This window comes from Thamnophis elegans, chromosome 1 (genome assembly GCF_009769535.1).
Source record: "Thamnophis elegans isolate rThaEle1 chromosome 1, rThaEle1.pri, whole genome shotgun sequence".
Taxonomy (NCBI): Eukaryota; Metazoa; Chordata; class Lepidosauria; order Squamata; family Colubridae; genus Thamnophis; species Thamnophis elegans.
The window spans coordinates 100358237-100380068 of NC_045541.1; the positions used below are offsets into that span (position 1 = coordinate 100358237).

General features: G+C 38.6%; 1 protein-coding gene across 1 annotated transcript; it reads right to left on the reverse strand.

Moving 5' to 3' along the window:
- Positions 1–1172: 1172 nt before the first annotated feature.
- Positions 1173–17744, reverse strand: LOC116505662 (CD59 glycoprotein-like). The gene is made up of 5 exons (XM_032213012.1): positions 17627–17744; positions 17349–17486; positions 12708–12794; positions 10694–10789; positions 1173–1382 (listed from the first exon to the last, which is right to left on the reverse strand). Exons 3-5 carry the CDS (start codon positions 12769–12771, stop codon positions 1174–1176), a joined length of 369 nt encoding a protein of 122 aa, XP_032068903.1. The 5' UTR covers positions 12772–12794; positions 17349–17486; positions 17627–17744; the 3' UTR covers position 1173.
- Between the last annotated feature and the right edge of the window lie 4088 nt (positions 17745–21832).

A 21832-nucleotide genomic window follows, 5' to 3' on the forward strand; every position in this document is an offset into this window, starting at 1 on the left:
TGGAAAGTTAATTTAATCACAGACAAGCCACTAAATATTGATAAGAAACCACCCACAAAAGTGGCAGGGAGATAATGTGTCATTCACTGTTATGACTAGAATGGAGAAGCTTCATTTGTGGCATCAGAAAGAGCCTAAGGGCAGTGGGTGAAATTCAATTTTTTTTACTACCAGTTCTATGGGTGTGGCTTGTTGGCAGAGGTGATTGCTGCTGGTTCGGTCGAACTGGTACAGCCCCCCCCCCCCGGCTCTATACCAGTTTTTATGGCAAAAAGCAAATTGCACAGACATGCAAAGCATGTGGTGCTTGCGTGAGCCCCCAACAATTAGCTGGTTGTTGAAGAGGTGTGGATTGTGCCTGCTTGCTTTGTGGGCATGGCAAGGAAAGGATATTGCAAATATTCATTCCCACCCCACTCCAGGGGAAGGATACTGCAAATCTCCATTCCCTCCCAATTCCTGGTGGAAGGATATTGCAAAATCTCCATTCCCTCCTGGTGGAAGGATATTGCAAAATCTCCATTCCCTCCCAATTCCTGGTGGAAGGATATTGCAAAATCTCCATTCCCTCCCAATTCCTGGTGGAAGGATATTGCAAAATCTCCATTCCCTCCTGGTGGAAGGATATTGCAAAATCTCCATTCCCTCCTGGTGGAAGGATATTGCAAAATCTCCATTCCCTCCCAATTCCTGGTGGAAGCATATTGCAAAATCTGCATTACCACCCCCACTCAGGGGCCAGCCAGAGGTGGTATTTGCCAGTTTTCCAAACTACTCAAAATTTCCACTACCGGTTCTCCAGAACCTGTCAGAACCCGATGAATTTCATCCCTGCCTCAAGGTAAACAAAAACAATCAATCCACACATAATGTACAATAGCACTTTTATTGCAACAATTCCTTACAAGTTAAAATGGGATTGGCAATTTAATGAAATTTAAAACAACACAGGCAACCTTTATATGTCCACCTTTGGCTACATGAATGTCTTATGGATTAAATGTAAATTTCCAAATAGAAATTGAGTAAAGAAAGAAAAAATATGAAAAGTGTAGCATATCAAATTTATCTACTGAATATTGTATCCTAATAATTTAATCTTCTCCAGCAGGAACACTTTCTGAAAAGATACCAGGGTTCCCTATCTTTTAAACTGAAAAACAAGGCCCCATTTCAGTTCCCCACTAGAGACTTTAACATATGAATAATAGTCAGCAACAAAGCCCCACACAGGACTATCTTGCTAGCTACAACATTTGGAGAATTGTTACACAAATCCTGGTTGCAGCACCTGAACTTGAAGTTACTCAAATGTAAACCAAGTGAAATAGAATTTACATCACAACGAGAACTTGTCCAGCAGGTAGACAAACTTCCTCCACCTTAAAAAAAAAAACAAAACAAGATTGCAAAGTTAGGTTGTATCCTACTTAATTAAAAATAAAAGTTTTATATCTATACAGGCAGAAAAGGTATGTTCAGCAATTTCATAATCTTTTATAGGCTGTTAAACTAAACACAACAGTCCCTTAGATGATATTCTTGGTCTCTTTTATATCCTACATTTCTGTATAAAATTGCAACATGAAATTTTTAAAAAGCTGCTTTAAGATTTTGAATTGGTCCAAATCATTGATCAAATAAGATTAAGATTTGCCCACCACAGTAAAGGAAAAAGTAAAATAAACAATGAATTATAGCCACCCACTAAAAATATTTATGTCATAGTTAAGCACTTGTTTAGTAAAACAAGCACTTAACGGTACTAGTACAAATGTAACTTCTGTAGCATATTTCCAACTGTTCTTAGAAAACAAAAAAGTTGGAAACAAAAAATACCAGAAGAATAACTGTTGTCACTCCCAACTAAATTCACAAAATTTGGGAGGAGAAGGAAATTACTTCAACCTTTTCAGGGCCAATCATTCTTTTTAAGCCTGCAAAGGAGGCAATGGCAAACTACTTCCAAAAACCTTGTCCAGAAAACTGCAGCGATTTCTTTTGGTAGTTGCCAGAAATAAAACAAAAATGACTCAAAGAGAGATTGTTCCCTCCAAGTGATACTATATATCAATATTTTAGTGCTGACTTCATTGTGTGTATATTAAACTACTCAGAACAAATAAAATCAATCTAAAAATCAGATTAATGAATTTGTATGTTTCTTCAAAAATAATTTTTTTAAAAAATAAAGTAATACTCACTGTGATATATTATTAAGCAAGTATTTAGTACACTTGGGCAGGTTTTCATTCGGTCACATTTCTCAAGCAGACAATTATAGCACACTAAAGCATTGCCTAAATAAACAAGGAAAAAAAGAAACTAAACACAATTTCCTCTTCTGAAACAGAATCTCTGTTAGAAAACAAATTATAAATAGTCCTTTCTTACTGTTTTGTTTAGCAACTGTTCACCATTTAAACAATGTTAAAAAACAGCTTTGCACCAATCCATGTGTTTACAACCATTGCACCATCATTCACAGCTTCACAACTGGCTTCTGACGGAGTTCATGGAGAATACAGATCTCCAAAAAGTTTGGCATGGAATCTGCATCGACTTGTTCATATAATTGCCAGGAGTCAAACATGCACACAAAATAAAAAGAACAAGAGTTCCATTGAAACTGGATCTCTGGGATTGCTTCAACACTTTGCCTGCTTATAAAACACAGTTTCATCAATAAAGGAGAATATTTTTAGCTCAGGGTTAAAATGAGGGGTCCTTGGTGCTCTTTGAGATTGCTTGTTTTTAGTGATGTGTGGTGAGGTTAATGGCTGGTGGGGCAGTGCAGATATTTCATTACCTTAACTAAGTCACATCATCAATGCTTGTAAGGAGTGCTGTTTGCTGTCAGTTTATATTCTGGTGTCTTGACTTGATTAACTCGTTTGCATAGTTTACAGATGTTGTTAAAGTCTATGTGTCTATTGATGGCTGATTTGTCAAAGTGCCAGCCTTCTAGGAATTCCAGGCCAAGTTGAAAAATGCCAGGGAATTTCTAGAAGCCTGGCACTCTGACAAATCAGCCATCAACAGACACATAGACATTACAACATCTATAGACTATGCATCACCAGCCCAAAAGGGGAAAAGACCCCAGAACCTCCCCCAGTATTCCGCATTCAGAGCAGTATAGATCTGCAGTGTCAAACTCAATTTCATTGAGAGCCAAATCAGGGTTGTGTTTGACTTCGAGGGCCGGGGAGGTGGTGAGGGTAGGCATGGCAAGGATAGACATGGCCAGCTCGATGTCACTTATCAAGGCTCCTCACATGGCCTTGTGAGCTCCGTTTCACTGGCAGAGAGCTGCATGAGGCCATTGAGTCTGAAAATGGAGCCCAGGAGGGCTGTGCATGCCCTCCCCAACCTCCATTTTCACTGACAGAGGCTGCAGGAGGCCATCATGGCCCAAAATGGAGCCTGGGAGGGCTTCATGTGGTCCTTCCGAGCTCCATTTTCACTGGCAGAAGCACTGAAAGTTGGGTCCTTTGTTGTTTCCAGGGCCGGCCCACAGGCCAGCTCTAAACACCCTATGGGCTGGGTCCAGCCCGCAGGCCTTGCGTTTGACATCCCTAGCATAGATTAACTCCAAGGTTAACTTCAAACCAACAATCAAGTAAGAAATACCACAATCAAGAAACTACCATCACTAAACAGCCGAACCAAATAATTTCTAAGACCACCCCACCCACCCAGACAGGCAAGACACCAGAATATAAACTGACAGTAAACAGCACTCTTTAGTAGCATTGATGATAGGTAGTTAGGTAATGAAACATCTACAACAGTGTTTCTCAACCTTGGCATCTTGAAGATGTCTGGACTTCAACTCCAGAATTCCCCAGCCAGTGCTGGCTGGGAAATTCTGAGAGTTGAAGTTCAGACATCTTCAAGTTGCCAAGGTTGAGAAACACTGATTTATAAGAAAACAAGCAAGCTGAGAGAGGAGCAGAGAGTTTCAGACAATTCAAACCAAGAATCTGTCATTCAAAGGAATATAATTGCTTCTATCATTATTTTATAATCCATATAATTCCAAATCATCAAACTGAAAGCCAGACAGCCCTTTGAATGCGGAGCCACCTTTGCCTCTCTGTTCTATTCTTCTGGTCCCTGCATTGTCATCATTCTGTTTCCATTTACTGTGGGGTTCACTTACCTGAAGGGAGGGAAGAAAGCCGGAACAAAGGTAGTAATGACAGCAGTGACCAAAAGGGAATTCATCTTCTTTGTGTCTCCTAGTCAACCTACTAATAAAAAAATATGTTGTCTTATCAGATGTTGTAAACCTAAAATAAACACAATAATCTTAACTGAACAACAGTATTTGGATCCTAAGCCTCAACTTTCTATACCCATGTCATCATGCCAGCCTTATATAAAACTTTTTGTGAGTGCTAAATAGGAATATATTTTTGGGGGGCACATGACAGAATATTCATGAAAGGCAACGACACTGAGTATGAAGAAAAACCTGTTAAATAATTGTTAATAACTAAATAACTAAATAACTGTTAAATCAAGCCACTAATATGAATATTATTTCTAACTAAACTTCAAAACATTTTATATTGTATATAAAAAAATGGAATTTAACATAAAGTAAAGAAAAACATTATGTTTACATACTAAACTCACCACTCTACTCCATTGTTTTCCTAAAGACACTCTTGCTGGAGATCTCTCATCATTACCCGTATAATTTTAATTGATTTTCTGCATAATGACATGAAACAGTTGACCAACATTTAAATGATTGTCCACTAGGACGCCAATTCCCTCTCACAGTTATTGCTATTGAGCTACATTTCACCTAATCTGTACCTGTACATTTGGTTTTTCTTGCCTAAGTGTAAAACCTTACTTTTCTCTACATTGAATTTCATTTTGTTAAATCGGGTCCAAGTCTTTCGAGATTCATCTGGATCTTGAGTCTATCTTCTGGGTTTGGGCTATCCTGCCTGTTTAGTGTTATCTGCAAATTTGATGACTTCCCTTCTATTCCCTCATCTAAATAGTTTAAATCAATGGAGCGTGTCATAGTGGAAGCGGTGAATGGACTGAGAAAACATTCTACCTCCATCCTGTTTTCCTCCCTTCTCTAGCCATTTTTGTTATGTTTTAATGGCAATATTTATTATCTTAAGAATTTAAATCTAAAGTCATCTAAAATGGGATGGCTGGCATATAAATTTAATAAACACAAATTTTATTTCTGAGAAACTAAGGAAAAAATTAATAAGTTGTATCTGATATCGGTTTTCTGATTTGCACATGAGTCATTCAATTTGGATGTGCCATTTTAAATATTTACTAGTAATTGAAAAGCCTATATTACTTCCTTATATCCTGCTTTATTATGTTTAAAAAAATTCAAGGCTGTGAACATACCTAACACACCTTCCTCCTATTTTTCCACAAACCACCACCCTGTTGAGGCAAATTGAGCTGAGAGTGAATAGCCTAAAGTCACTCAGCCAGCTTTTATTCTCAAGGCTAGACTAGAAGTACAGTCCTCTGAGTTTCTACCCTGGTACCTTAACCCAGGGATGAAATTCAGCAGGGTTGTGACAGGTTCTGGAAAACCGTTAGCGGAAATTTTGAGTAGTTTGGAGAACCAGCAAGTACCATATTTTTCATAGTATAAGATGCATCTTCCCCTCCCCCCCTAAAAAGTGGGTGAAAATTTAAGTGTGCCTTATACACTGAATGTAACCCCAGCCACCTACTGGCCCCAACCCTTTGGCCTCTTTGCAACAATTTACCTCTTTGCAGCAAATGAAGGATTTTGGAGGCTTTAATAAACTATAGCAACCCTTGCAGCCTGTAACCCCTGATGATCGGGAGAAATTGAAAGTCAACCTTGCTGTTTGTTCCACGGGGCAAATTGCTGAGAGGCAGAGGCCCAAAGGGATAGGCTGTTTGCAGCAAGGAGGTAAGTCAAGAACTATAAATGCCTATAGAATGTTCAAATTATTAGACTTATTTTTTTAAAGACTGCTTTATTATTATTCTAGACAACTTAACAAAATGAAGAAGCTTTTAAAATAAATGCTTGATCTGAAGAGGCCCCATGCTATTGTTATAAAAAGTGCTATTCTTTTAAATAGCAGAGAACAACCTATACTTGCAGAAAGCACATCAATTTTAACGCATCTGTACAAGTATAGTTTGAAATATAACACTAGAAACAGTGTATATTGTCTGTATTGTTTGTTGCAAGGAGGCAAATTGCTCAGAGGCAGAGGCAGATATTTTTCCCTTGTTTTCCTCCCCAAAATCTAGGTGCGTCTTATACTTCGGAACGTCTTATATTCTGAAAAATAGGGTATCACCTCTAGCTGGCCCCAGAGTGGAGAGGAAATGGGGATTTTGCAGTATCTTTCCCTTTGCCACATCCACCAAGCCATGCCCACAGAACCGTAGTAAATAATTTGAATTTTACCACTGCCTTAACCATTAGACTAGACAAAACTGGCAAAACACATACAGTATATGTTTGTGTGTAGTGGTGGTGGTGGTGGTGGTGGTGATGATGATGATGATGATCCAAGATCCTGTTCGGCATGCACTTGAGAGTCCTTGCGGTATAATATAGAGGAGCCTAAAATCTTTTATCTAGCTCAGAGCTTCACCAAGTCTAAATCTGGCATAAGCATGCTTTCTTTGTTCTTGTGGACGTGCCTTTGAGTGGAGCAAAGGTTTGGGACGCTCCGGGCTGCTCTGAACAGCTGGATACAGCTGTCAGATTCGCGTGTCCATTAATAACTATTTTGAAACAATCCAAATGCTTGCCCGCTTCTACTTTTCAGCTTTGGTTTGGAGGCGGCCACCCCACTTCCCTTAACTTTCTTCACTAAGTGCAGAAAACCAGCTGAAAAGTTTTTTAAAAAACTGTGTACCCCGAGGAGAGAGAGAGAGGAGGTTAACTTTGGAGTTCTTACCTAAACAAAGCAACAAAACAACGCTAACCCTATGTAAACCACTGTTTATTTTATATTTGCCTCTTCACACGCTTGGCATTTCTTTTGTGTCTCTTGCTATCCAATCCCGCCCTAAATCCAAGCTAAAGCCTGAGGATCGCTGGGTTGACGTCCACGCTATGCCACCGAAAAACGACCTGCATGTCGCCTGACTCAAGCTACTATCCGGCTAGCGGATTTCAAAGAAGAATTTGAGAAACTGAACTAAAAATCAAACGCCGTGCCGGAGGCTTCATTTTCACAGGACGGAAACCAGCGAATACTTACAAGGGAACGCTTAAACAACACAGATAAGCAAAGATGATTCCCCACCGCGTCACAACGGGAAGGACACTTGTCCGAACTTCTCAGACCTCGCCTGGCCCTCTCAACATCGGGAAATTAATGTATATACCTGGAGAAAAAATGGGGCCAACCTAGGCTATTTGTCCATTGGCCAGGGACAGGTTTACTGATCCTGATTGGCTGCACACTTGATGGAGATCGGTGGCTAGATAGATAAGGAACTATTTCCTTGGCTTTACGTTTTATTTGTTTTATTCCAGGGTGCGGTGCACAGTATGTCAGTTACAGAATAGCAATAGGAACAAGCCCAAGATGTTTGCTCGTTTGTGCACCTTCTCACAGGGTACTTGGCAGTCGCCAGTTCATGATGACAGAAGTCTTCACTTGAAATGCAATATTGCACTCGTCCGTTTGTATTACTGCAGTAAAACTATGTATAAAAGTGACTGATTATTTAGGTTTATCTATATGTGCTTTCCAAGTCAGATCCGGAGACGTGTTTGAACACCTAAACAGAAGGTAAACCAATGCACCACCATTTTTTATTCCAGATAGTTTATTCTGCGTACAAGGTATGTGGAATGAGAGATGAAAAATGTGAATTTCCAATGCTGCTTTAAGTAGGAACTAATATAAAACAATAATAATGGAACAACAGTATATGCCTACTTCAACCTTTCAGTATATAAAACATTACTAAAGGGGAGTTTTTAACCAGCAAGAATTTGTTTACAATACTGTGTTTCCATTTTTTTAAATCTTGGAACCTTCTGATCCCAGAAATCATAAATATCATTTAAAGGACCACACAAACTGGGGGAAAGAAGCATTGTAAACTTGTTAACTGACAAATAGCATGTTCTGGTATGAAAGAATAGGTACTATTATGCAAAATTGCAAGCAATGAAGACTATATTCCTTTTTACATTGGTAATTTGATAATATTTTACTACCAATACGCAAACTGATTTCAATTCCCTTGAATTTTGCCTGTTTTTACTGGGTACAATAGTCCATGATTTAATCAGTGTTTTCTGAATTAATCCATTGGCAGTGTTGACCCAATGCCTTCTTAACCATAAAGTAGCCAAATACATTGTAGCCTATCAAACTGAAGAGAGCCAACATGTATATCCTTGGTATTTCCTAGGTAAACTATTATTTTCTATAGAAAGTGAGAACTTTCAGAATAAAAGGGAATGTAGAATGTATCTATACTACAACTCCTAAGTATATGTAGTTTTAAAAATATTATATCCTTAAAGCTGTAATATAATTAGGACTGGTCGGTCCTTGGTGATTTCAAATTAAAATGATCAATAGAAACGATAATGAAAATTATTATAGACATGAAAGTGGTTACAAAGTTTATATCCAAATCTGGCAGGAGTCAGGACTACAATGGAATTAACCTGTAAGCTTATATTCAATGGGGATTTTCTTCCAAATATATAGGAACTGTATTTCAATATACCTTATGGTTGTAGCCAAACTCTATTGAACCAGTTCAGTGGCTCTTTTGGCCCCCACCCCACCGCTTTATACACTGTTTTATGGCAAAAAGCAAATTGTGCAACACGCACACAGCATGTAGTGCCTCCGCCAGCCCAGACAATCACCTGGTGGTCGAAGGGGTGGTGGATTGTGCATAACATGCAAGCGCAAGTCAGGCACATGTGTGAACGGAAACACGCGCACGCCCAATCAGGAAACCTGTAGTGAAGGTAAGTGTAACCTACCAGTGCTTGGTGGGATGGCAAGGAAAGGATATTGCAAAATATTCATTCCCACCCCACTCCAGGGGAGGGTACTGCAAAATCTCCATTCCCTCCCAATTCCTGGGGGAAGGATATTGCAAAATCTCCATTATCACTACACTCTGGGGCCAGCCGGAGGTGGTATTTGCCGGTTTTTCAAACTACTCAAAATTTTCACTACCTGTTCTCCAGAACCTGTCAGAACCTGACGAATTTCATCCCTACCTCAAGGTAAACAAAAAAAATCAATCCGCATGTAAATGTACACTAGCACTTTTATTGCAACAATTGCTTACAGTTAAAATGGGATTGGCAATTTAATGAAATTTAAAACAACACAGGCAACCTTTATATGTCCACCTTTGGCTACATGAATGTCTACAGATTAAATGTAAAGTTTCCAAATAGAAATGAGTACAGAAAGGAAAAAATATGAAAGTGTAGCATATCAAATAATTTTATCTACTGAATATTGTATCCTAATAATTTATCTTCTCCAGCAGGAAACACTTTCTGAAAGATACCAGGGTCCTTATCTTTTGAAACTGAAAAAACAGGCCCATTTCAGTTTCCCCACTTGAGACTTTAAACATATGAATATAGTCAGCAACAAAGCCCCACACAGACTATCTTGCTAGCTACAACATTTGGAGAATTGTTACACAAATCCTGGTTGCAGCACCTGGAGTGGAAGTTATTCAACTTGAAATCAATGAAATAGAATGTTATTAAAGCGAGAATTTCTACCAGCAGCGAGACAAACTTCCTCTACCTTAAAAAAAAAACAAGATTGCAAAGTTAGGTTGTATCCTACTTAATTAAAATAAAGTTTATTATGTTATACAGGCAGAAAAGGTATGTTCAGCAATTTCATAATCTTTTTATAGGCTGTTAAACTTAAACACAACAGTCCCTTAGATGATATTCTTGGTCTCTTTTATATCCTACTTTTCTGTATAAAATCACAAAATGAAATTTTTAAAAAGCTGCTTTAAAGATTTTGAATTGGTCCAAATCATTAATCAAATAAGATTAAGATTTACCGTCTCTGTTCAATTATTCTTTATTCCACCTTTCGACAACAGCTTTAAGCTAAATAAGAAATATTCATTTTTTCCCGCCACAGTAAAGGGAAAAAGTAAAATAAGCAATGAATTATTAGCCACAAACTAAAAATATTTATGTCATAGTTAAGCACTGTTTTAGTAAAACAACCGCTTACGGTACTAGTACAAATGTAACTTCTGTAGCATATTTCCAACTGTTCTTAGAACACAAAAAGTTGAAACAAAAAATACCAGCAGAATTGCTGTTGTCGCTCCAACTAAATTCACAAAATTTTGGGGGAGAAGGAAATTACTTCAACCTTTTCAGGGCCAATCATTCTTTTTAAGCCTGCAAAGGAGGCAATGGCAAACTACTTTCCAAAAACCTTTGTCCAGAAAACTGCAGCGATTTGTCTTGGTAGTTGCCAGAAGTAAAACAATGACTCAAAGGGAGGTTGTTCCCTCCAAGTGATACTATATATTGATATTTTATTGCTGACTTAATTGTGTTGCATATTAAACTATTCAGAACAATTAAAATCAGACTAAAAATCAGAATAATGAATTTGTATATTTCTTCAAAAATTAAATGTAAAAGAGATAAAGTAATACTCACTATGATGTACTACTAAGCAAGTATCTTCTCCATATGTGCAGGTTGTATTTTGGTCACAGTTCGCATATGGACAATTATAGCACACTAAAGCATTTCCTACATAAACAAGGAAAAAAAGAAACTAAACACAATTTTCCCTTCTGAAACAGAATCTCTGTTAGAAAACACATTATAAATAGTCCTTTCTTACTGATTTGTTTAACAACTTTTTCAACATTTAAACAATGTAAAAAAACAGCTTTGCACCAATCTATGTATTTACAACCATTGCACCATCATTCACAGCTTCACGGCTGGCTCCTGACGGAGTTCATGGAGAATACAGATCTCCAAAAATTTTGGCATGGAATCTGCATCGACTTGTTCATAATTGCCAGGAGTCAAACATGCCACAAAATAAAAGAACAAGAGTTCCATTGAAACTGGATCTCTGGGATTGCCTCCAAGACTTTGCCTGCTTATAAAACACAGTTTCATCAATAAAGGAGAATATTTGTAGCTCAGGGTTAAAATGAGGGGTCCTTGGTGCTCTCTGAGATTGTTTTCTTGCAGATATTTCATTACCCTAACTAAGTCACATCACAATGCTTGTAAGGAGTGCTGTTTGCTGTCAGTTATATTCTGGTGTCTTGACTTGATTAACTCGTTGGCATAGCTTACAGATGTTGTTAAAGTCTATGTGTCTATTGATGGCTGATTTGTCAAAGTGCCAGCCTTCTAGAAATTCCAGGCCAAGTTGAAAAATGCCAGGGAATTTCTAGAAGCCTGGCACTCTGACAAATCAGCCATCAACAGACACATAGACATTAACACATCTATAGGCTATGCATCAACCAGCCCAAAAGGGGAAAAGACCCCAGAACCTCCCCCAGTATTCCGCATTCAGAGCAGTATAGATCTGCAGTGTCAAACTCAATTTAACTGAGAGCCATATCAGGGTTGTGTTTGACTTTGGAGGGCCGGGGAGGTGGTCAGGGTAGGCATGGCAAGAATGGACATGGCCAGCTTGATATCACTTATCAAGCCTCCTCACATGGCTCCGCTTTCACTGGCAGAGAGCTTCAGGATGCCATTGAGTCCGAAAATGGAGCCCAGGAGGGCCATGTGTCTCTCTTTCAAGTTCCATTTTTGGTGACAGAGGGCTGCATTTTTGTGGCCAAAAAATGGAGCCTGGGATGGCTGTGCCTACCCCTCCCAAGCTCCATTTTCACTGACAGATGGCTGCAGGAGGCCATCATGCCCCAAAATGGAGCCTGGGAGGGCTGCATGTGGTCCTTCCGAGCCCCGTTTTCACTGGCAGAAGCACTTAGAGCTGGTCCTTTGTTGTTTCCAGGGCGGGCCTGCAGGCCAGATCTAAACACCCTATGGGATGGATCCGGCCCGCAGGCCTTGCGTTTGACATCCCTGGCATAGATTAACTCCAAGGTTAACTTCAAACCACTTCAAACAATACCACAATCAAGAAACTACCAAAGAATCATCAGTAAACAGCCCAACCAAAGAATCTCTAAGATCACCCCCACCCACACAGAAAGGCAAGACACCAGAATATAAACTGACAGTAAACAGCACTCTTTAGTAGCATTGATGATAGGGTAGTTAGTTAGTTACTTTAATTAGGGTAATGAAACATCTACAACAGTGTTTCTCAACCTTGGCAACTTGAAGATGTCTGGACTTCAACTCCCAGAATTCCCCAGGCAGTGCTGGCTGGGAAGTTCTGAGAGTTGAAGTCGGGACATCTTCAAGTTGCCAAGGTTGAGAAACACTGTTCTACATAAAAACAAGCAAACTCAGAAAGCAGCAGAGAGTTTCAGACAATTCAAACCAAGAACCTGTCATTCAAAGGAATATAATTTATTCTATCATTATTATATAACCCATATAATTCCAAACCATCAAACTGAAACCCAGACAGCCCTTTGAATGAGGAGCCACCTTTGCCTCCCTGTTCTATTCTTCTGGTCCCTGCATTGTCATCATTCTGTTTTCATTTACCGTGGGGTTCACTTACCTGAAGGGAGGAACAAAGCCAGAACAAAGGTAGTAATGACAGCAGTGACCAAAAGGGAATTCATCTTCTTTGTGTCTCCTAGTCAACCTACATAATAAAAAATATGTTGTCTTATCAGATGTTCTAAACCTAAAATAAACACAATAATCTTAACCGAACAACAGTATTTTTATCCTAAGCCTCAACTTTTTATACCCCATGTCATTATGCCAACCTTATATAAAACTTTTATGAGTGCTAAATAGGAATAAAAAAATTTCGGGCACATGACAGAATATTCATGAAAGGCAACGAAACTGAGTATAAAGAAAAGATCTGTTAAATTACTGGTCTCTAAAATCAAACTACTAATATGAAATATTATTCTACTAAACTTCAAAACATTTTTATTGTATATCAAAAAAATTGGAATTTAAAATAAAGTAAAGAAAAACGTTATGTTTACATACTAAACTCACTAGTCTACTCCACTGTTTTCCTAAAGACACTGTTGCTGGAGCTCTCTCATCATTAGCTGTGTCATAGGAAAATTCCAATAGGAACATAGGCAACAACACAAGCAAAAATTCTTACTTTAAGATCAGAAGTTTATTGTTTCTAATAATTTGGAACATTAGAAATGAATGGATATAAAAGATATAATAGCAATAATACACTGATTTAAAATAGTAATGCAGAGGGCCAATGAGAAATATCAAGTCCTACAAGGACTGCTACAAATCAGAGCTCTGAGCCGATCTTGAATCCTATCCTTTATACTGTTCTTCTAACCACATACATGTTTCACAACCTCACTAGCTGTCCCTATCTGTAAACCCTGTGTAACATTACTTTCAATTCCTCATTTCCAACAGTTTCATTCTTCCTGTTTTAAACAAATCCATATAAGTGCATATTTTGCAAAAACATATTTCACAGTTAGCAACAGTTCAGCAGGTTTACAAATATCTCTGGTAAATTTTGAAATCATCCTAACGGAAAACTTTGATTCATATCTCTTTCTTCTGGCGCCTTCTATTATCCATAGGACTTATTGAATCGAATATATCAATAGGATATATTTCTTGGTTCTCACAATACTCACTTCTTGTTCATAATTACAACACAAAAGGCAACTTACAAATCAATTTCTGCACATAAGCTACCTTATATCAATTATGGAAGTAAATGAAATAAACCAAATCCTTCATTTGAGATTAAAAGGCATTTGAGCAAGGCAAATACATAAAAGGGGTTTAGCCAGGCTGAATCATTTGAATGGTGGTGTGTGCAACACTAATATAGCATGCTACTGAAGAGGAGCAAAGCTGTGCTGGTCAAAACTGCAGGCAGAAGACCTCTCCTAATGCAGGCTGTTTCTGGCAATCATCACTGGGCTTCCATGAATGTGGTCTTTTGTTACTTGATGCTGGCGTGGCTTTGGGTGTAGGTTGTATGGAGAGCAGGGGCAGAGGTTACTAGCACTTGCCTCCCTGTTGTGGCTTCTTTGTCTGGGATTGGTACTTTCTTACTGTGCAAAGCATGCACCCAGGAGGACAGATGTTGACACTTCACAGCAGTATTGATGGTCAAGATGATCTGGAATGAACCCTTCCAACAAGGAGCCAGGTAATTCTTTTGTTGAAATACCTTCACCAGTTGCCATGGTGTGGCAAGGATGTAGAGTCTATTTTTTTTTTTTTGGAAGCACAGCAGCAACCTTTGAATGACATGTCTTTAAGGTTGTGACAAGGGCAGGTTAGGCTTATATGTCAGCCAGGTTCATCACAGACTCCGGAGAAGCAGACAATACAAGTAGAGCAAAAATCTTTAGCCAGAACATGAACTCCAGGAGCAAACAATTTTTTTGTTGATAACAGAAGACACTACCTCATGGCCAACATGGGCAGGCCCATGTTGGAGACGAACAAGATAGGGCAAAAGAGAGCATGGACAAATGGGGCAGCCATCCAGGTGATGCCACATCCCTATGGAATCAACAGTACAGTCAGAGTTGCACCATACACAGTGTTCAGAGACAGGAGCAGAGGCACTGCACGACAGCAACTTGAGAGGGTAGGTGCAGCACATCCAACAGATCTTTAACATAATCAGCATTCTTTATTGGAGATCCTTGATTTGATTTTTCATCCACTTAATGTATAGCATATTCTACTATCCTCTGATTAAAATTCACTTTTTTTCATGGAACAGAAACATAATAGTATCTGGAACAGAGGACACTATATTATTTGGTTTAGGTACTCCTTAACATTACTTAAAATTATTTTAATCAATTATGCCCAAATTCCCAAGCCAAGGATGTAATATGTTTAATGCATTCAGTAGAAAGGCAATAGCATGTGTTTTTCAAGGAAAAGAAATGAGAAAAATTATATGGAAGATGTGTGAAAGAAATTAATGGTCAAATGCAGTGAGTTACTGACAAGAGAAAAACAAAGATGACTACGTAGTCGTTGTAAAGTGAAAAGTCAAGGCAAAGTTATAATTGGGGGAGGGAAAGAAATCAAGAAAGAAGTCAAATTAATGATTACATTGCTAAATTGTTTCTCCCTCATCACTGAACAAGCTTAAAAATTACAAATTGAATAATGAATTCTATAATCCCAATGGGTAAAAAGATTGCATCATTTCTTTATGCATGTTCCGCCCCTCTTTTTTTTTTCCAAACCCAGATTCCTTTAGTTGTATTTTACACAGCTTAAATTTGTAGCAGGGTAAGTTTTTTTGGTTTTTTGTTTTTGTAAAAACTTTGTCCAAATATTCCCCAGACAGACACACACGCAAGACTTCCTCTATGAATGAGTCACATTCATAACCAAGTCTATTCGTACAGTTTACAATGTAATACGACAAAGATTGTGGGCTCGCAGCTTGGAAATAAACTAGAAAGCAGTTAAATCTTCCGTGGCTAAAAAAAAATTCACTGAAAGTTCCAAAAGTTTGGCAAAAGTTTGCATGGTGGCATCTAGGATGTCTTTACCAAATCATAGACATAACCATTTTAGATCAGGAACTCCCCTCCCCCCATCACAAAGCAAGAATATCCAACAGAAAATGAGCAGAAAGAGGCAACACACATTAACTATATGAATAGTGAATGTAATTCTAGACCACAGGCCAATGTAAAAGGACTTCCTCATACGCTTGTGGTTACATTGATGGATCTTGATCTCACTGGATACATTGGATCTCAGTGTATTTCTATTAGTATTCACTTGCCGATCTAAGGGCAGGTATTTGCATTTGGTTTCCTTTCTTCTTTTCTCTTCCCTTCTTTTTTTTCTGTTTCTTTATTTCCTTCCATTAAGACAGCCCAGGGAACTACCGATAGTTGTTTCATGAAAATGAAAGGCAATTGAATCCTGCCAACAAAGGCAGTCCTATGTATGGAAAAGATCAACTCCTTCCCAAAGAAAAATGAAGCAGAAAGATGTGCCACCTTGGTAAGAGAGCCGACCCTTATCCACAGGAAGGTAGCAGGCACAGCAAACAAGCTGACCCTTATCCACAGGAAAAAGGGGCAACATGGCAGGAAGTAATTAAGTTGGGATATAGACATTTATAAAGCAAGTTAAAAGACACTAATAATTTGAATTTATTATAAGGAAAGACAGAAAGGAAAAACAGGGTCAGGTAAAGAAAATCATAGTGCCAAAGGAAAAGTACCCAGGATGAAAAATAGCAATTCAGACAAAAGAAGGAATGGAAAACTCAATCTTAGCAGCAAGGTTAACCTTCCTCCAATTAAATTAGGCAGTATCATAAAGAAGACTAAATGACAAGGAAGAAAATAAACCAATATAACAAATTGAGCATAGTGTAAAGAAGTAAACAATTCAAAATAAAGGCGTCAATAGAGAGATGATAGATAATGAGAAGAAGGCAAAAAGGACTCCGACAGAGGCATGCTCCAGTTACATTGAGGCATAACCTTAATCAGGAGAAAGCAGTAGCAAAATAATCAAGAGACATATGTTCAAAATCTTATCACAGGAGTCATTAAAGGAAACACACTCGGCATAATCAATGTAACCAAAAAACCTATACATGACCACTAAGGATAAAGGCAGGAGGAATAACAATCCACCCAGCTCATACAATAAGGCTATGGGAAAGATCTGGTCAAAAGAGATTCAAGAAACATTTCACAATAACAATGCAAACACATACATACAGTGTCTATAAAAAACTCAAAAAAAGAGGCAGTGATAATAGCTACATCAGAAAAAAAACCACAATCTCAGAAAATACACATATCAATTAAATGATAAAATATCAAAAAGATTATACCCTACCACACGTTATCAATGAAGAGGAGGCATAAGAAAGTATTCATCTTTCAAGAAAGGCAAAATAGTAAAACACACAGGGGCACGATCCCAACCACAACTACCAATACAAGGGAGTGATCAGTTCCCAGGGGAGTCAGCTCCTTCTGAGGTCCCAGCCACGGGACCAGCCCCAACTGTTTTGCCCAGAAGGCATGACAGGTAAGGGAGAAACCTGTCCTTAAAGCAAGTCCAGGTGTGACCCTTCCCTTGCAGCCAAATGTGAGACAGGCTTTAGCTAGCTAACTAAATCACAGCAATTTCCCTATATAACTACTCTATGTCCCCAAAGAGGGAGCTTCCAGCTTACCTCTGATCCAAAGTAGATTGTGTTTGATAGGAGCAGGCTGGTGATCTGGAGGCCAAAAGCCAGGAAGTTGTAAATAATCCCAGATGGACACGAGATCTCTTCCAGCAACCGTCCTTTCCCGGCCCGACGCACCAAAAACTGTCATAAGAAAATTCCAATAGGAAACAAAGGCAAAAACACAAGCAAAAATCCTTACTTTAAGATCAGAGATTTATTGTTTCTAATAATTTGGAATATTAGAAATGAATAGATATAAAAGATATAATAGCAATAATAACCTGATTTAAAATACTAAAGCAGAGCGCCTATGGGAAATAGCAAGTCCTACAAGGATTGCTGCAAATCAAAGAGCTCTAAGCCAATCTTGAATCCTATCCTTTATACTGTTCTTCTAACCACATACATGTTTCACAACCTCACTAGCTGTCACTATCTGTAACACCTGTGTAACATTACTTTCAATTCCTCATTTACAAAAAATTTATTCTTCCTGTTTTAAACAAATCCATATTTTGAAAAAACATATTTCACAATTAGCAACATTTCAGCAGGTTTACAAATATTTCTGGTAAATTTTGAAATCATCCTAGCTGAAAACTTTGGTTCATCTCTTTCTTCTGGGACCTTCTATTATCCATTATTGAATCTAATATATCAATAGGCTATATTCTTGGTTCTCACAGCTGTACCATTTTAATTGATTTTTCTGCATAATGACATGAAACAGTTGACCAACATTTAAATGATTGTCCACTAGGACACCAAAGATCCCTCTCACAGTTATTGCTATTGAGCCACATTTCACCTAATCTGTACCTGTACATTTGTTTTTTCTTGCCTAAGTGTACAACATTACTTTTCTCTACCCTGAATTCCATTTTGTTAAATCGGGTCCAGTGTTCAAATCTTTCGAGATTCATCTGGACCTTGAGTCTATCTTCTGGGGTTTGGGCTATTCCTGCATGTTTAGTGTTATCTGCAAATTTGATGAGTTTCCCTTCTATTCTCTCATCTAAATCGTTTAATTAATGGAGTGTGTCATAGTGGAAGAGGTGAATGAACTGAGAAAAGATTCTGCCTCCATCCTGTTCCCCCCCCCCCCAACATTTTGGTTATGTTTTAATGGCAATATTTATTATCTTACGGATTTAAATCTAAAGTCATCTAACAATGGGATGGCTGGCATATAAATTTAATAAATACAAATTTTACTTTTGAGAAACTAAGGAAGAAAATTTAATAAGTTGTATCTGATATCGGTTTTCTGATTTTGCACATGAGTTCATTCAATTTGGATGTGCCATTTTAAATATTTGCTATTAATTGAAAAGCCTATTTTATTTCCTTATATCCTGCCTTTATTATGTTTAAAAATAATTCAAAGCTGTGAACATTCCTAACACACCTTCCTCGTATTTTCCACATAATCACCACCCTGCTGAGGCAAATTGAGCTGAGAGTGAATAGTCTAAAGGCGTGGCATGACAGAACCGCGGTTCACTAAAGCGCGCCCGATTAAAGCGCGTACCTGACGTCATCAGCAGCGCGACAAATACGACCGCGGAGAAAAAAGGGCGCTTTAAAAAGCGCTTTTAAAGCAAGCCGCTTCACGTAAAGATAAGGGTTAGGTTTAGGGTTAGGTTAAGGGTTAGGTTAAGGGTTAGGTTTAGGGTTACGTTAAGCGTTAGGGTTAGGTTAAGGGTTAGCGTTAGGTTTAGCTTTAGGTTAAGGGTTAGGTTTAGGGTTAGGTTTAGGGTTAGGTTAAGGTTAGGTTTAGGGTTAGGTTTAGGGTTAGGTTTGGGGGGGTTAGGTTTAGGTTTACGCGTTAATTTTAACTTTACCGCTCACAGCGTGCTGTTTTCGTCGCGCTGTGATGACGTCAGGTATGCGCTTTCGTCGAGCACGCTTTAGCGGTTTTGTGGTGAACCACCTAAAGGCACCGGGCCGGCTTTCATTCTCAAGGCTAGACTAGAAGTAACAGTCTCTGAGTTTCTACCCTGGTACCTTAACCCAGGAGTGAAATTCAGCATGTTCTGACAGGTTCTGGAAAACCGGTAGCGGAAATTTTGAGTAGTTTGGAGAACTGGCAAATATCATATTTTTCGGAGTATAGGACGCATCCTTTTCCCCCCTAAAAGGGTGAAAATTTGAGTGTGCCTTATACACTAAATGCAGCCCCAGCCACCCACCGGCCCTAACCCTTTGGCTTCTGCCTCCCAGCAATTTTCCTCTTTGCAGCAAATGGGGGCTTTCGGAGGCTTCAATAAGCTTATACTTCAGAGCATCTTATACTCTGAAAAATAGGGTATCACTTCTAGCTGGCCCCAGAGTGGAGTGGGGATTTTTCGGAGTATAGGATGCATCCTTTCCCCCCAAAAAAGGGTGAAAATTTGAGTGTGCCTTATACACTGGGGCGCACTCAGTGGGGATGGGGATTTTGCAATATCTTTCCCCTGCCACGGCCACAGAACCGGTAGTAAAATAATTTGAATTTTACCACTGCCTTAACCATTAGACTAGACCAAACTGGCTAAACACATACTTTGCAGAAAATCAAGAGATAGGACTGCGAGATCAAGATAAGCTTTATTTTGGCCAAAAGGTCCAGACAGAGATAACAATTTCTAACATCTGGACAAAAACCTATAGAACAGACAGTTTCTTATATATCTTCCAAAGAGCAAGGTACACAGAAATGCTTAACTTCACTTCTTATTGGTTACCATGAGAAAAGAGCCTTATAAGTAGATAGGGTCTTACTTTTCCTTTTGTCTTGGGTCATAGGTACTGAGTAGTGTCTCTAAGCGACCTTTAGCTGACCCTTGTGGTCTTGTGAGAACTATTGAACTCTGTGGTAGACACTCACTTCCTGTTCTTTTGCAAGCTGCAACTCTGCCTATGTGGCCTTTTAATACAGAAGTAAAGGGCCCCGGAGAGGCTGTCCAGCCTGACCCAGTAGGTTTCACACAATGTCCAAATCTCACTTTACGTCCTACTTTAATACAGTATATGTTTGTATGTGGTGGTGATGATGATAATATGATGATCCAAGATCCTGTTTCGGCACGGACTTTCAGAGTCCTTGCGGTATAATATAGAGGAGCCTAAAATCTTTATGTAACTCAGGGCTTCACCAAGTCTAAATCTGGCATAAGCATGCTTTCTTTGTTCTTGTGGACGTGGCTTTGAGTGGAGCAAAGGTTTGGGACGCTCTGGGCTGCTCTGAACAGCTGGATACAGCTGTCAGATTCGCGTGTCCATTAATAACTATTTTGAAACAATCCAAAATGCTTGCCTGCTTCTACTTTTCAGCTTTGGCTTGGAGGCGACCACCCACTTTGCTTAACTTTCTTCACTAAGTGCAGAAAACCAGCTGGAAAGTTAAAAAAAGAACTGTGTAACCACAGGAGAGAGAAGAGGAGGTTAAATTTGGAGTTCTTACCGAAATCAAAGCAACAAAACAATGCTAACCCTATGTAAACTGCTGTCTATTTTATATTTTCTTTTATTTGCCTCCTCACTCGCTTGGCATTTCTTTTGTGTCTCTTGATATCCAATGCTGCACTAAATCCTAGCTAAAGCCCGAGGATAGCTGGGTTGATATCCATGCTCTGCCAACGAAAAACGACCTGCATGTCGCTGACTCAAGCTACTATCCGGCTAGCAGATTTCACAGGAGAATTTGAGAAACTGAACTAAAAAGCAAACGCCGTGCCGGAGGCTTCATTTTCACAGGATGGAAACCAGCGAATACTTACAAGGGAACGCTTAAACAACATAGATAAGAAAAGATGATTCCCCACCGTGTCACACGGGAAGGACACTTGTCTGAATTGGCCAGTGACAGGTTTACTGATCCCTAATTGGCTGCACACTTGATGGAGATTGTTGGCTAGATAGAATAAAGACTATTTCTTGGCTTTACATTTTATTTGTTTTATTCCAGGGTACAGTATGTCAGTACATTTGGAGCATTGTTACACAAATCCCAGCTGCAGCACCTGAAGTTGAAGTTATTCAACTTTAAATCAAGTGAAATAGAATTTACATTACAGCGAAAATTTCTCCAGCAGCGAGACAAACTTCCTCTACCTTAAAAAAACGCAAGATTGCAAAGTTAGGTTGTATCCTACTTAATTAAAAATAAAGTTTTATATCTATACAGGCAGAAAAGGTATGTTCAGCAATTTCTTAATCTTTTTATAGGCTGTTAAATTAAACACAACAGTCCCTTAGATGATATTCTTGGTCTCTTTATATCCTACTTTTCTGTATAAAATCACAAAATGAAATTTTTAAAAAGCTGCTTTAAAGCTTTTGAATTGGTCCAAATCATTAATCAAATAAGATTAAGATTTGCCACCACAATAAAGGGAAAAAGTAAAATAAGCAATGAATTATTAGCCACCCACTAAAAATCTTTATGTCATAGTTTGCATAATTAAGCACTTGTTTTAGTATAACAAGCGCTTACGGTACTAGTA

Bases quoted from the DNA above. Each gene is read 5' to 3' on its own strand.
- LOC116505662 (XM_032213012.1), bottom strand. From the start codon at position 12,771: ATGAATTCCCTTTTGGTCACTGCTGTCATTACTACCTTTGTTCTGGCT. The intron at 10,790-12,707 runs GTAAGTGAACCC...TTGTTTATGTAG, and splicing joins GGCTTTGTTCCTCCCTTCAG to GAAATGCTTTAGTGTGCTAT. The intron at 1,383-10,693 runs GTGAGTATTACT...TTTTTTTTTAAG, and splicing joins TTGCTTAGTAGTACATCATA to GTGGAGGAAGTTTGTCTACC.